Raw genomic sequence first — 15,523 nt, 5'->3', positions numbered from 1 at the left:
TTACCATAAATGAAAATGTTGTGTCAGACTTTTGTTCCTGTATTATAAAATTTTGTCATGTTACAAGCAAGACGTGCTCTTCACATACTAAAAAAATCCTATCACATTTTGACTTAAAACTTCACCCTCAGACAGAAGAGTGCAATACTGATAGGTACTACAGGCTCACTGATTACAAGGAACATATGTAAGGTTGATATAGATTATATGCTCAAAATTTGCTTTAAATTAAAAGTGTTGAATATTGGGCAAAGAATACATTTTTAACAGACAGTCTGTTTTTGACCATGGTATTTTTGACTCAAGTATCGCATTAGCCAGATTAGCATCTAATCACACACTTTTCAGTAATTGAATCTTTTAAAAAATAAGAAATATATTTTCTGTTAGTGTTGGACATCCAGGCACAGAAACAAATATATGTAACAATAATAGTAACATATATCTATTTAGTTCTAAGAAGATATATTTCTAAAATATCAGAACTATAGTTCTGATACTAAGTACTCAACTCACGCTCAAGCCTCAGCTCAACCCTCTTGCTCATCAACACATGTAACCTCATTGGTTTTTTTTAAATGCTAGATTGACTAAAAGTGTTTGCTGGGCCACGCTAGAGAGCACTTGAGTAGCTGGAAAAAACAGTATTTTAAAGTAACACAGTTGCAACTAAACACCTGTAACTTCACCTGATGTAACTTTGTCAGCTAATTAGTCAGGTTTGCACAGAAAAAAAAAGATGCAGGAAGAAAACCCTACCACTTCATACAGGAACATAGGGTTCAAACAGCAATGACAGACAAGTCCCTTCCACTGAGCGTTCACTGCCAAGTTGCCTTCAACTCGGAGGATAACGTGTGCATAAACCAAGTATTAGTAATGCTACAATGACAAGAAATCATACTATGACTTAAATATTTATATATATGTGTGTACATATACACACACAGATCAGTATTCATTGAAAAAAATAATCTTGCTATTCCTTTCAAAGGTTCGCAATTCAAGCATTCCAGAAACATCCAAGCACATACACAGAGTGAAAATCTGGATTTATCAATTTACTCAGTGAAGCAAATTAAAAAAAAGTCAAAATTCATTGATCGAGCACAGCATGGGTTTGATTACTTACTTTCCTTCCACTTAGGCAGTTTTACCGACAGGTTTCACCCCAGTTTTCAAACCAAGTCCCCCTTTGGGGAAGGAGGTGCTTTACAGCTAGTGTTGCTGTTTCTTGCGGGCCCCCTCCCCAGTCCAGTCCAGCCCAGCCCAAGCAGCTCTCAACCACCTCTTCCCCACACCCAGCCCTTGAGACACTTGGAGACCAAAGCCTACTGGCTGATCCTTCCCTGAGTTCCTGTTATGAGTAAAACACCTGTGGCAAAAGCTGCGAGGAGAAAGGAAGCTGGATAGACCCAACGAATTCCCATTCCTTACAGGTGTGCGGGTTCAAACAATAATTTAAAAAGCATGCTATCCACCACTACCCACTCTCCACCTGGCAAGCCTCTCTGCTGTCCTTTCTTGTTCCAGCTGATCAGCAACCTGGACTGTATTCACAAACTGCCACACTGATTTTCAGGCAAAGCCCTTACTTAAACAGGATTTCAAATTACAGGGGCAGGGAAGAGAAGCTTTATAAAATTAGATGAAACATATTTTTTCCTGCTAAGATAAGTCTTAGAATATCCTGCAGCATTCTTTTAAATATCTGCTCAAAGTTTTCAAAGCAACTAAGTTGGCTGTATCTTGGATAAAATTAGGTCCACTTGTTACACATCTACATGTGGATTTGCATATTGTGAGAGCTTAAGTGTTGGCAATCAGAACAAATGAGTAATTCAAGGAACAGTAAGGCACAACAATGGTAATGCTTCTGTCACTGGTATTGCCATTGTAAAACTGTAGATACATCATGATTTTAGAAGAAAATGTACAGAATGTACAGGATATTCAAAAATATGCATCAGTGCTTCAGTTCTGATCTCAGAAGGGGAGCAGGGTGGAAACTGCCTTACAAATAAAGTGCTTGTAAGGGCATGTTTTTTAATCAACCACTGCAGTCCCTAGCTATTCCTTTCTTCAGACTTTCTCCTGCTGCAGCCATGAAACATCTACTGGAGCAGTTCTGCCACTTCTGTAAAAGACCGAATATTGACTGTTGTCCAAACAGCAGGTCAGATACAGGACACTCACTTTGGGGTTTTTTTAGCTCTTAAGACCAGAATTCAAGTTTATAGTTTCTGCGTCACACAATATATCATCTTTGGATCTAATGAGAAGCTCAGTGAAAGGAGATAGCTGTGTTAGGAAGAAAGTCCACGCAATGCACTGTATCAGCTAAACCCCAGGATAACTATTTCTTTATTTGACTTTAAAGGGCACCAAATGGATTTGTAATTAAAAATAGCATAAGACGTTTTAATTAACTCCAAAGTCAGGATGCTCAAAGGACTCCAGAGATCAAAATACAAAGATGACTCCTCTTAACATTACAACAGCCTCTTCCACAGCATCAGGCAGAGACAAGCTGTGTGTCAGGTATCTCCCTTCGTCACCTCCCAGCAAATGTTGTAGGAAGGCAAGAAATTCCAAAACGCTCCCAGGACTGTAAATTATGCAGATGTAACGGGATATACAGAAATATTCACTGAGAGGTAAAGACAAATGTCTGACTTACACAGTGCTCTCTTGCTAATGTCAAGAACAGATGCGTGATCAGCTAAGAGAAAAAACAGAGACCAGAGAGAACCATAGGTCTGGAGGTCCTCTAACACACGGGAAAAGTTAGTCTTCCTTCTACCTTTTCTCACAACAAGTAAAACTTTTTGTAAATGAAACCGTGTGCAACCTAAAGTGAAGTTGTACAAGGGAGCCCTCCATGGCTGAAGATGAAAAAAAAATGAAATTCTGTCTTTGAGAGAATATGTTCTTACAAACTCTCCTTTCTTGGTCAAGATCACTACTCTTTGCAGTTGCAGCTTTTAAGCTCAAATTAAGCTCTCACACCAGCACTGCCACTAAGCCACCAGGCTCCCTGCTGTGTAATGCACCCATCAGCTGCCATGGCTGCAAGGAAGACAGCAAGCAGCATGCAGACACCTTGGACCATGTGCCTTAGCTGAGCCCATAGCTCATGGAGAGACTTGCCCTGTTAGGACACAGCAATAGAAAAATGCAAAAGCATGGGGCAGGGAAGCCTCCAGCTGACTCAAATGCTGGCTATTTTTCCCTATTTAACATCACACATGAAGCTGTTCCAGTACACCTTGGCTATCTATTGAGCTTCCTCCCCTCCTCCTACCTTCTCATCCTCTCTCCTATTTTACATGCAAGCACAACCTGAGGGCAGTTATATAATTGTTTGGAGGAGGGCACTATTAAATATGGTTGAGCTATTCTACCACTTAAAATAGAGCTTATCTTTCTAATACGTTTGACATCTTGAGGCTGTTTGCCTCTTCCTATGACTGGACAGCAACTATTCATGTTTATTTTTTTTCTATAAGGGCTGATGGATGGATGAGGAAACTGATAAGCTTCAAAGCAAGTTGTGGCAAGCAACGATGAAAAATGCCACCCTCTAAAGACTATTCAGCAGTGTACCAAGCTCGGGTTTGGTCAGTGCACAGCAGTATCCTCTTCACTCCAGGCTAGTTTCCTAAACCTCAAGTTTGAAAGAAAAAATACCACTAGCTGGCTGCTAGAGAAGGCAGGAAAACCTGTTCCCTGTGTAACTGGCACAGATGCATTCAACCCTGCACTCATCAGTGATTATGGTTTAAATACCAGCAGGTGCCCCACATGCATTACTTCATTTAGATCTCCTCTGAGGACTACTAAGGAGAATGGCCCCATTTGTGTCCATCACGCCTGAGGAAGGCTTTAGGAAAAACAAGAGGACTTACGGACAGAGATGCCCTGGGCCTCTTAAAGACCCCAAGCTGTTAAAAACCTTATCTTTCAAGATCCGAGAAGAATAATGTCTTCCTTTGCTGCTATAATGAGATTAACCAGCAGGTCCAGTGCCACTTCCCAAGTTTTAAGAGACCTACTATCAACATGGCTGAGGGGACACAACAACCTCCAAAGCCTCTCCTGGGTGACAGTCACATGCCTTTTTGGCATAGATGCCACTACACGGCTAACCAATGAGGGGAAAGCTTCTGAATCCTTTGCCACAAATTTACAATTTGAAAGAAGAGAAAAAGGAAGAGACACAAGATAAAGTGAGAGGTAAGGATCAAAACATGTCTTGTTCTTTCCTTCTGAGGAGCAGTGGCCTAAGAGGAGTCCTGCAACAGTGCTGTGGTTCAGAGAAAGGAAACTCCCTGCCTGGTGGCCCAGCCACCTCTGGACAGCATTTGGCTTAAGATGAGAAACTACCACGTGCAGAAGAACAGTCAACTCTTACTATTTCTAAAAGGAGAAAAATCAATGAAAAATATATGATTTTAGAACCGTTTTATAAGTACCTCACTGATTTCTTACACTAGTTCTCTTGTCTAGATAGCGTACACTGCTTTCCTCTGTATTAAGGCAAAAGTGTACAGCTCAAATTCCCACTCCTGTGAAATATTCTCTTCTTTCAGGGTTTGTCTCTGTACATTTTGTAGATTACTCTTCAAACATTCTACAACTCAGCACTTGCAAGAGACAAGGGTAACACAAGGCTGTTCATGTTTTCAAATTAAACATTCCATCAACAAATTTGGTGAGAGATTTAGGAGTCATGCAGCTGTAGGAGTTTAATTTATTTAGCCTGGAGAGACATCCCTATACAGGTAGCAGGTCAGACCTAATGGCATTTCCACAAAAAGGTGGTCTAGGTTGCAAGGGATTGACTGGTTTGATATACGTTAAGGAAATCTGATCCCTATGTGAAGAATTCTGGTTTCTTAACACAGACAAGCAACAAGGTTGCTTTCTCTCTAGGCAAATAAATTAATTAAACAAGATAGAAGCATTTAGATACATATTCTGAAGCTATCTCTGATTTTGAACTGAAGTAGACTGTATCTCTGCTACTGTAGTACTTTACTGCAATTCAATTTATATCAGCAATATCCCTTCACAGATATCAAATAAAACCCCTTTTCAAACTGCACTCAGACAATTGCTGAAGAAGTCCCACAGACACAGCCGTTCAACACACGGATCTCCTGGGAAGGCCACCTTCAGGCAGCCACATAACTGCTCATAAGCATTAAAGCACACCCAGATTATTCACCAGGCACACTTTAGCAGCATAATCCTTGCTACCAGACAAGACAAATGCTTCTCTGTCTCACTCAGAGCTCTCAGTAAACTTAATTTAAGCCACAGCCAGAATAAAATAAGCACTTTACAAAAGGAGACGCATTCTGGTAACTTCTATAACACCATTACAACTATCGAGAGTTCACATTCATCTTGCCTAGGCTGCTTTTAGGCAAATCACGTAGGAGAAGGGAGTTCTACCTCTGCATCACAGATGATGATGCATAAGAAATACCTCAGCCTATTGCAGAAGCGTGCAAATACAGGGCACCTCATCTGGTCAGCTGTTATTAAGAGAGTAGCCTCAGCTCTTAGACATAAATTCTGGAGGCTTTATTTGTTTGCTACGTTTTAATAGATAGGTACCGAAAGGATCAGCAGCCGCGTTACTTGTGGGTGCAGAGGGACGATCTCCCCAGGATCCCCCTCGGGGTGCACCAGTCAGGCAGCTCCCGCTCTCCGGGGGCCGCACACCCGTGTAACCCTCCCCGGGCCCGGCTCCGCAGAGCCAGGCTGCCTGCCGAGGCGCGGGCTCGGACGGGGGAAGGATGACACGAGGGTGCTGGACGGGACCGGGAACATCCAAGAAAGCAACAGGGAGAGGAGAGAGAAGGGAGAGCGCCTGGAAGGGCTGGGGGCGTGTGGAAGACAGGGACGCAGGGGCGGGCTCCGTCCGAGGAGCCGGTACCCCGCAGCCCCTGCCGGTCCTCCGGGAGCACCCGGAACCTCGCAGGGTTACAGCTGGTGTTCGGAGGGCAGGGTGGGGGGGACAGCCCACCTCGGCCGCCGTCCTCTGCTCCCAGGAGTAGAGCCGAGCCGTAGTCCCCAGCTCCCGTCCGGCCCCGCCGCCAGCCCCACGGCCGAGCTCCCCCCCGCCCCGCGGCGCGGTGGCGGTGCGCCCCGTCGCCGCCGGCCAGAGGAGCGGCACCCGCCGCCACGCCTCCCTGGCTCCCGCTTACGTTTGTGCTGCGGGAGAGATGCGTCCTCGCCTTGTCCTCTCGGCTCCCAAATGCATTTGTATGCATTTGCCCGGGCAGCGGAGATCCGAGGGAAAACCGGAGCCGAGCGCCGCGCCGCCGCAGGGTCAGGTCCTGTCCATGAATCCCTGCCGGCCCCAAGGTCTCCGCCGAGCTCCGCGCAAGCCCGAGGGCGGCCCGCGTACGGCCCGCGGGGGCGGCGCGGCGGGGGGGCCGGGCGGGCTGGGGCGGGGGCCGGGTGGCGGGGGAGCCCCGCGCCTGCCCGCGGAGTCCGGCGGCGGAGCGGCGCTGCAGCCGCCTGCCCCGGCACCGGCGGTCCTCCTCGCCTGCCTCGGTGTTAAATTTCAGCGCTGGCTGCCTGGCGATTACATCAGCAAACACGGCCCCCGGGGCGGGCCGGACCCCGGCTGCGCATGGTGCGCGCTACCCCACTCAGGTCTCCCCCGGGCGCGGATCCGGGACGGGAACCGGAGCCGCCGGCGGCCCCGGGCGCGCAGAGCCGAGCGCCGTCCTTCCCAGCACCGGCGGGCCCAGGTGCGCCCGGCAGCGCCGCCGACCGCGGAAGGGATGGGGATGGCACAAACAGGTGATGCCGTTTCGCGAATCCGAAGGACGAGGAGTGCCTTCCGTTCCTGCAGGGCTTCAGCTGGGAAGGCTTGGCAAGAAGCTGCAAGTTAAATGAAAATGTGGGGACGGAGGAGGAGGGGAAGGGAGATGATGAAATGGTATAAAGGGAAAAAGCTGAGTGTGCTGGAGGTTTTGCATCTCGAGTATAACTAGAGTGGGGTCTAGCAATTCTCCCTCTGGAAAATGTTTGAAGAGCAGATGTAATTTGGTAGCATTACAATGCCAAAAGAAATACGACACCCTTCACTATCCTCTTCCTAAAGAGACAAAGTTGTTTTTAGCTTTCATTTCCAGTTTTCTTACCTTGTCCTAGTAACGTGGTCTATTGCAACTTTATCCTGTAAGACAGCTTTACGCAAACTGTCTCTCAAAACCAACGAGGTAGAGTTAAACAATACCAGACTTTGCGATACACGCTGTACAGCAAACCTGTGGTCAAACCCTGCAGCCTTGCTTAGGAAAAACTTCCATTGACCTAAGCAGAAATTTGATGTGATTTAGGACTGTGGTATTTGGCTCTTGCTGGGTGTTGCAAGAACAAAGATTTCGCATCAGACCTGCAGCAAAGACCTTCAAGTTGTAGGTAAGATAGGGAAAGGTGACATGAAATTAAACCAAACGTATTGCCAAACAGGAGAAACAGTAGGGCACAAAGAAAGGTTGTACAAGACAAGGAGCTCATATTGTTATCACTGAGGGTGCTCCGCTCAGCTGAAAGGACCTTTTCTGGGTGATGCTGGTACTGGGAAGAGCCTGAAAAATGGGGTTGGGGAAGGAAATTGTGAGGCAACCAAGGGCAAACCTAGAATAGTGAATTTTCTTGGGGATAACAGAAGCCAAAGTTACAGGGGGAAAAATATTACTCACAGGCAACACACCTGAGTGTTGTAGTGTTTAATTTCACACTCAAATTAATTTTAAATACCTTGAATCATCCAGAATCTATATAGTCTCATTGACTACCAGGAGATTTCCTGACAACATTTTGTCTTCCTATCCACGTACCTTATAGAATCATAGAATGGTTAGGGTTGGAAGGGACCTCAAAGATCATCTAGTTCCAACCCCCCTGCCATGGGCAGAGAAATCCTCCACTACACCAGGTTGCCCAAAGCCTCATCCAACCTGGCCTTGAACACTGCCAATTACCTTGCACTAAACGAAGTGACAGCAGAACATGAGAGTGTATTTGTTCACTGAAGAGAACACGGTGCCTGCCCAGGGAGGAGTTGGACACTGCTGCAATAAGGTCTTTGTCAGTAGTACTGTTCTAAACCACACTTGAATGGCTTCCAACAACTGCAGTGCTATATTTCATTTAGGTTTTGTTTATTAGCAAATGAACTAAAATGTGTACATTACAGATAGGGTTTGGAATGGTTTGGTGCCATTCCATGAAATCTATCAATCCCTTAAATAAGATGTCTTGTGTGCAGTAGACAAAAGGTCGATTTATTAACCCTTTAGCATCAGCATTAGGGCTATTATGGAGGGAATCCTGCCCTCCATAATTTGGGATCAGCTCCAAATCTCTTCTAAGCTTCATGGCAAAAATCAGTATTAGTTTTATTCATAGAATCACAGAATGGTTTGGGTTGGAAGATCATCTAATTCCAACCCCCTTGCCATGGGCAGGGACACCTTCCACTAGACCAGATTGCCCAAAGCCCCATCCAACCTGGCCTTGAACACTTCCAGGGATGGGGCAGCCACAACTCTGGGCAACCCGTTCCCATGCCTCACCACCCTCAGAAGGAGGAATTTCTTCCTTAGATATAATTGTAATCTACCCTCTTTCAGTTTAAAGCCATCGCCCCTTGTCCTATCACTACATGCCCTTGCAAAATGTCTCTCTCCAGCTTTCTTGTAGGCCCCCTTCAGGTGCTGGAAGCCTGCTAGAAGGTCTGTCCAGAGCCCTCTCTTCTCCAGGCTGAACAACACCAACTCTCTCAGCCTGTCTTCACAGGAGAGGTGCTCCAGCCCTCAGATCATCTTTGTGGCCCTTCTCTGGACATGCTCCAACAGGTCCACGTCCTTCTTATGTTGGAGACTCCAGAGCTGAACACACTACTCCAGGTGGGATCTCATGAGAGCAGAGTAGAGGGCCAGAATCGCTTCCCTTGACCTGCTGGCCACGCTTCTTTGGATGCAGCCCAGGATACAGTTGGCTTTCTGGGCTGCAAGCACACACTGTCGGGTCACTTATTCTCATTCTTACACTTGCTTCTTCCAAATGTTCTTACAGCCTAATAAGCAAAACCTACTATATTTAAAGCTATCAGATTACATGTGTTTATTTCTAGAGCTATATATAGCCTTCTGCGTACTTACACACACCAAAGGTTGTGGTCAAGCTCCAAATGTGTTAGCACTCATTGCAACACAGTGATGGTGGAGTTTCGTTTCCTATGGTAAGTGTTCTGAGATCCTGTTTTTCCATGTCTGCTATCTCCTGCTTGATCACAGCCTATCCGTGATTTCTCTTATCTCTCCAAGTAAACCCAGGGATTACTGAAGTACAAAATTAGTCCTTTCAATGTATCACTTCTTGCCTTTCTGACATGATTGAAAGCACTTCTTCTGTTTGTTTTCTTCTTTCCCAGCAGCTTTTTCCTGCGTTCATGATCTGACTTGCTCATCTGTCACTCCAGATTACAGCTGCTAAATTCCATCCAGGCTTTGAGGCACAGAACAGGAGCTACTCTTAGACAGTGTAAGAGGCAAGGAAAATGGTTCCTATCTGTGATTCTCTTTCCAGAAAATGTACAGGGGAGAGCAGTGGTTAGTATATTGCCAGAGCCTAAAAATAAAATGATCAATTAATAAGAATTTGAAGGAAAATGTGTGAAGTGAGAATGTGAGGACTGAGTGTTGGAGCCTGAGCGAGCCTTATCCCACTGCAGTCAGTAGGAGCTTTACCTTTGACTTTAGTAGGAGCAGAACGGGACCCACACAAGTTTCCTGGTACAGTCCCAGAATTAGGAATTTTTGGCAGAAGATCCATGCTGCTATGGACCTCCCTTTGGAAAACTGATTTTCCCTGCACACCACAATATATGGTGTTAGGCTATGTACCAAAACTGCTGGAACCTAGTTCAGCAAAATATTTATTTAGAATTCTCTCTGTAGCAGCCAAAAAAAGTTTAACACATTGCTCTGGTTAAAGTTACCAAGCTATCAAATATGATTAAGAAGTACAAGAAATGGAAAGGATTACAGCATGTCTTTGACGACAACTGGCTAAAAATGAAGAAAGGGGGACTCCAGGTCTGAAACCATTAGACACGTCTGTTCTTTGTAGAAAGTGGAAGAAATTGTAATGCCCAGTGTCTGACTTCTCTCTCTAGTTATGCCTGTTAGCTTCTGATTGAAGGAATTAGAGAGAAGCAATGTTCTCCAGTTTCGAATATGTCAAAAATCTGGAAATGCCTCTAAAGAGCACAGTTGATGACTTTTTAGATTAATTCTATGCCTTCTAATCTTCTACTAGCAAACTAAAGAGATATTTAACATAAATCTACATTCTGAAGAATTTGGAGATCAGAGAATTTTTCTGCCTTGCAAGACCAACACACAAAAACCTGTGAGGGGAAGGGGCTGAGAGAGGAGAGGAGAGGAGAGTGCTGTGGGTACATGGGACTGAACTTCAGAGATCCTGGCATAGGGAGAAAGGATTAGAGCCAGGACTGACAAAAATGCCAAGCCACAAATGACCGTATAGACCAGTGAAATCCTTAAGATGCTTAGTTAAAGCAAACAAGGGACTATATCCAGCCAGGAGTGAGAAACAGAAGAGAGCCTCAGTGAACCGCAAGAGAGAGTAGATGCTCCAGACCACAAGGCTCCAGCGGCTCCAACTGAGAAAGGTGACTCAATGAAGCCAAGATACTTGCAATTGTTTACAAGACCAGGTATCATCCAGTTTTAGAAAGTCACTGCTATAGCAGAGACCCACCATAAGCACAGTAAAAACTCTCATGGAGAAAGCTGAAATGGGTGACTGAAGCAAAGCCTTCTGAAGGAGCAACCCCACACTCAGCAGCCGAAAAGCTGTGACGTCTTGTTCCAGTGACGGCATGTCGTATGCCATACCAAGAATGTGAAGAAGCCTAGCCAAACACACAAGAAAATATTAAAGGAAGAGAGAAGCCTGAGAAGCAGTTATTAGGAAAGTAATAAGGGAACGGAAAATACAAGAGCAACGAGTGCTATGTGGGAATGGCTCACCAAATGAGAAGACTCATTACCGAATAGGCCAAACTGCCAAGAGAGAAGCACAGTGAATTTCCATCTCAAACAGGAGCTCTGGAGCTTAAGAGCAACTGATGAAAGAAAAAACAGAGGAGGAGTTAGAGAAAATCCAATGACTTTCATTTGTAGTTAATCTTTATCCCATCATCGATGGAGTGTTTTGCCATCCAGGCAGGAAGCGGAGACACCCACTCTTACAGGCGGGAAGATGTATTTGACATGAGGTATTTTCTGGGATACTCATTCAACTGTAAATCCCCTTGTAGGTGAAGTCCATAATTATGACTAAGAGTCTGTGCTCCTCGAACCAACTTACCACCTCTACCAACCTGTGCTGAAAGAGACCCAGAGAGCCAGACAGGCCTCAGCAGGTGTGCTTAACCAGTGTTCCCCCACATGGAGTGGTGGCTGTGACCCCCTGCCATGGGCATTCAGCAACCTTGGTGGAGTCCCCTGCACCAGGGCTTCATCAGCAGTTCTCCCCAAAGGCTCCTGCCCATAGGAGGAGCCCTCCTCAAAGGGTGCTGATTCTCTGTCATTGTAAAAACTTGCCCTGTTTCCATCAGTAAAAGGACACAAAAGCCTATTTTTGCAAAAAATAAAAAGATGTGGTTGTCCTATGTGAAAAAACACTAGCTCATAACACTCAAGGACACTTAACCTCCTCGGCAGTGCCCTTTCACATCAGAATGATGGTCAAAAACTAGAGACATCTTATAGGACATCTTTCTACAGGATAAAATCAGCAGGTATTTTCTGAAAACTGCTCTCTGTAAAAGAATAAGAATGGAGCCCATTTGGAGTGAGACTGTCCACATTCATATGGTACTCTCAGCCCGCTAGCAAAATCTCATCAACACTAAAAATTGCTCACACATCTGGAAGAACCAGCACAGTCATCTGAGAAATATGAGCCACAGAGCCACTCTGCATTAGGCCAGTGCTTTTTGAAGATATTCTCTTACTTTTCTCAGCAACTGTGAGAGATGCTTCATTCCGCAGTTCATTAGTCCTAGAAAAGGACTTTACCATCTCTTTCTTTACCATCTCCACTTCCAGCCCTAGGGTTGTGCAGGTTTTCACAGTGCTGCCCTGCAGCCAGGGAAGGGTGTTCCCAGATATTCCTTCTGCCATAACTAAAATACAGCATGGGCTTGCTTCTGCAAAAGCAGCACCTCGCATCAGATGAGAAAGAGGAGGACTGAGGCTTCTGCAAACTCCCCTTGCTGTTGCAAGAAGCCTTAGTCCTCCACTTTCTCACTGGTGAGAGGTGAGCTACTGATGCTCAGTGGCTAACACCACGTTAAATCTCTGCCTTGGAGTAGGAAGACTTGTTCTCACATTAAAAATCTTATCAGAATTTTCTCCCCAGTTATAGAAGAAAAAAATTCCATGAGACTCCAGTTTATGACCTTCAAAATCATGCAAAATATGGTAGTTTGAGGCACCATAAGAACATCCATTTTCCCTTCCCAAACTTTGAAAGAGAAAGACATAACATCATGATATCGTGAATACTTATTAACTCCATCTCTGAGAAGAGAGAAATTCAATCACAAAAACATAAATAATTTGACCAACTTCACATAGTTGTCTCAACCATTAACAATAAATGATTGCTCTGCTATGGCAGAAAGATTCCTCCAGCTTCTCACTGATTCTCTTTAGAGGTTTTTAAATATCCTGAGACTCTTAACACACAGCATACCTAAATCATGCAGAACAATGGAATAATTTAAACCTGACAACATTTGTTGATGACATTCATCAAAACAGGAGTTTCCAGACTCAGTAAGTATTAGCAATATCAATGAAAACGGAAATTGCACTATTTCTCATTTTTTTTTTTCACATATGTAAGTCATCATGAGACTTCTCCAGTACTATTTAGCTCCCAATAAAGAAAAAAAATAGGGCTTATTGTTTGTTGTTTTGTTGGATTTTCTGGATTTCAGAAGAAAGTCAAAAGTATTGTCAAGTACAACAGAGTATTTTTGTCTGATGAGCATTTAATTTCCAAATTAAGAATTCTAGATCATGCATGTATAATGGCAGGAAAAATTTTCTATAGAGAAAGAGACTTTAAGTAGATTGCTTTTCCTGAAAATACCAGACAGATGAATATGTGGAATCCAAGACCAAAATACATTGGCACTAACTTCAATGCTGATATTTTTACAATAGTAATATAATTAATTTCTGTAAATCCCTTACAGCTGTACCACCAATATAGGATAGCATTTTTAATAAGCTATTTTCATCACCTTATTTTTAGAGATGAAATTTTGATCCTGTTCTCCAGTTATTTAAAATTGAGTAGATATGTGACCAAGAACTACTGTTGAAGGAACGTAAAGGACTAGGTCTTTCACCAGGCACAGAATTGTTTCAGAGCAACCCTTCCCCCTTCCCATGTCATGGAGAAAAGTGAAACTGAATAAAATCCTCCTATAAACAATGATTAAAAAAAAAAACTAGAGAAAAAATATGAATACATCTGAAAGATGAGTCTTTTTTTCTGCTTGGATCAAACATTTTCATTAAGCCAGATGTGCCTGGATTATTCTTATTACAGAAAGTCGTAAAAACTTCATGGTTGTTTAGTTGGCTTAGACATAGTCAGAAGTTGAACAACAGATGATACGAGTAGCTGCACCATGTTGACTGAAACACGCATGCAACAGTTTAATGAATGAACATGATCAAGGTTGAGAAGTCCAGAACTTGTGAAAGTACCAGCATTAACTTTTCTTTGCAACCTTATATTGCACACTAGAGGTCTTACAGGATCGTGGATTGTTTTTCACAGGGCTCCAGCACCTTCTTCTGGTGCTTCAGGTCCTCCAGGGATGGATGGGCATTGCACCCTGGGGCCTTCACAGAGCATAGGGGTGAAACCTGCAGCATCTCTCCTGGACTTGAGGGAACTGCTGCTGTTTGAAAGGCTGACCACCTGTGTGAACTGTAACAGCAAAGGCAAAAGACATCAGGCTGGCACCACAATGTACTTCACTGCCAGATTTTAGCCATTTTCTTTGAAGCAAGAGATGCCAAACCTTTCCTCAGTCTCCGTTTTCAAACACAGGCACAAGGATATACTTTTTTCCTCCCTTCAGAAACTACTGGGGCTGTTTCAAGTTTTCTGAAACCACCCAGCCGAGACAGACATTCACACAGACCAAAATGTAGACATCTCTAAAACCAATAAGAGCAAAACAAAATTACATTAAAATTCTGTAGTTTGTTCTTTTTTCTATTTTATAGTTAAGGATCACTTTTTTGTCTTAAATACTTATGGCATTAGAATGTGTATACAAAAAATAGCATTTATGGTTATCAGATGTTTAGCTTTGCTTTAAATTGGTTGGCCAACACATGTAAGCTAGCTGCTTTTTTCCAAAGCGAAGTATTCTCTTAATAACTAACTTGCAATGATTTCAAAGTTACATATGTAAATATAACAGCATTCTTATTTGTCTTTTGAAGAATTGGAACAAAATGGATTTTAATAAAAATTTTAAACCAAATTAATATTTTATTCCTTTACAAAGAATGGCAGCTATAACCTTTCTTATCTCAGAAAGTATTTTTATAGTTTAAATACACATTAAGGAGTTGGATAAATATCCCCAGATGTTTTCAGAAGATTTGCATTATTCTTGAAGTAACATTATTGATTAGAAAATTATTTCCCTATGCTTAATATTCTTTAAAAGTTGGGGTTTTTTTTAGGTGAGTTGTTTTGTGGTTTAGTTGGTTGGTTGGTTTTTGGGGTGGTGGTATTTGTTTTGTGGGTTTTGGTTTGGTGGGTTTTTTTTTGTTTGGGGTCTTATTCTTTGTGCTTCACTGGGGCAGTATGAGGCTGATCATAAAACAGAGCCTTCCTGATAAAGTTTGGGCAGTTCATTTGGAGTATTCACAGGTCCTAAAACACCATGTTTGCCAAAGCAGACTCCTGAGGAAACAGTGGCAATAAAAGATGTTAAATTTTCAAAGATGTGAAAACCTCTCTTCAAATCCATCTGGATATTTCAGCAACACACTTCTTTACATGAACAGAAGCTTAATTTTTGGCAATATTATCTCTACCAGGTCCAGTTTACCTTTGCAAAATCCCCGTAACTGTCAAATATACCTGTGGGTTTTGTGGAAGAACTCCAGATTTCAGGAAGTTGGTCACAGGAAAGGGGAGCATTTCCCACATGCCTCTGACAGCCAGCAGCAGCTCTGTGCCTTCACGCAACGCCATCTTCTGCACTTTGGAGGACAGAAGAGATTTTGAAGGTCTTTTGTTAAGCAAACTTGGGGATAGGAAACTTCCTTCTAGGTTTCATCCTGATTGCTGGGAAGAAATTGCATGTGCCAGAAACAGCCAGGCAAACACGCCCATCTCCAGTTCTGCGTGTAGG

At 43.6% G+C, this 15,523-nt stretch overlaps 1 protein-coding gene across 1 annotated transcript in view; it reads right to left on the bottom strand.

The window, feature by feature from the left end:
• Positions 1 to 6,284, bottom strand: part of COL24A1 (collagen type XXIV alpha 1 chain) — a 149,148-nt gene extending 142,864 nt beyond the window's left edge. The window contains 1 exon segment of the mRNA XM_086617742.1: positions 5,948 to 6,284. Within this exon segment, the coding sequence (XP_086473868.1) occupies positions 5,948 to 6,284 (337 nt within the window).
• Positions 6,285 to 15,523: the final 9,239 nt, after the last annotated feature.

The sequence above is a fragment of the Tauraco erythrolophus genome, chromosome 10, assembly GCF_009769465.1.
Source record: "Tauraco erythrolophus isolate bTauEry1 chromosome 10, bTauEry1.pri, whole genome shotgun sequence".
In the NCBI taxonomy this organism is placed as follows: Eukaryota; Metazoa; Chordata; class Aves; order Musophagiformes; family Musophagidae; genus Tauraco; species Tauraco erythrolophus.
Note: the sequence above shows the minus strand (reverse complement) of the source record. Positions and strands in the feature narration are given on the sequence as shown.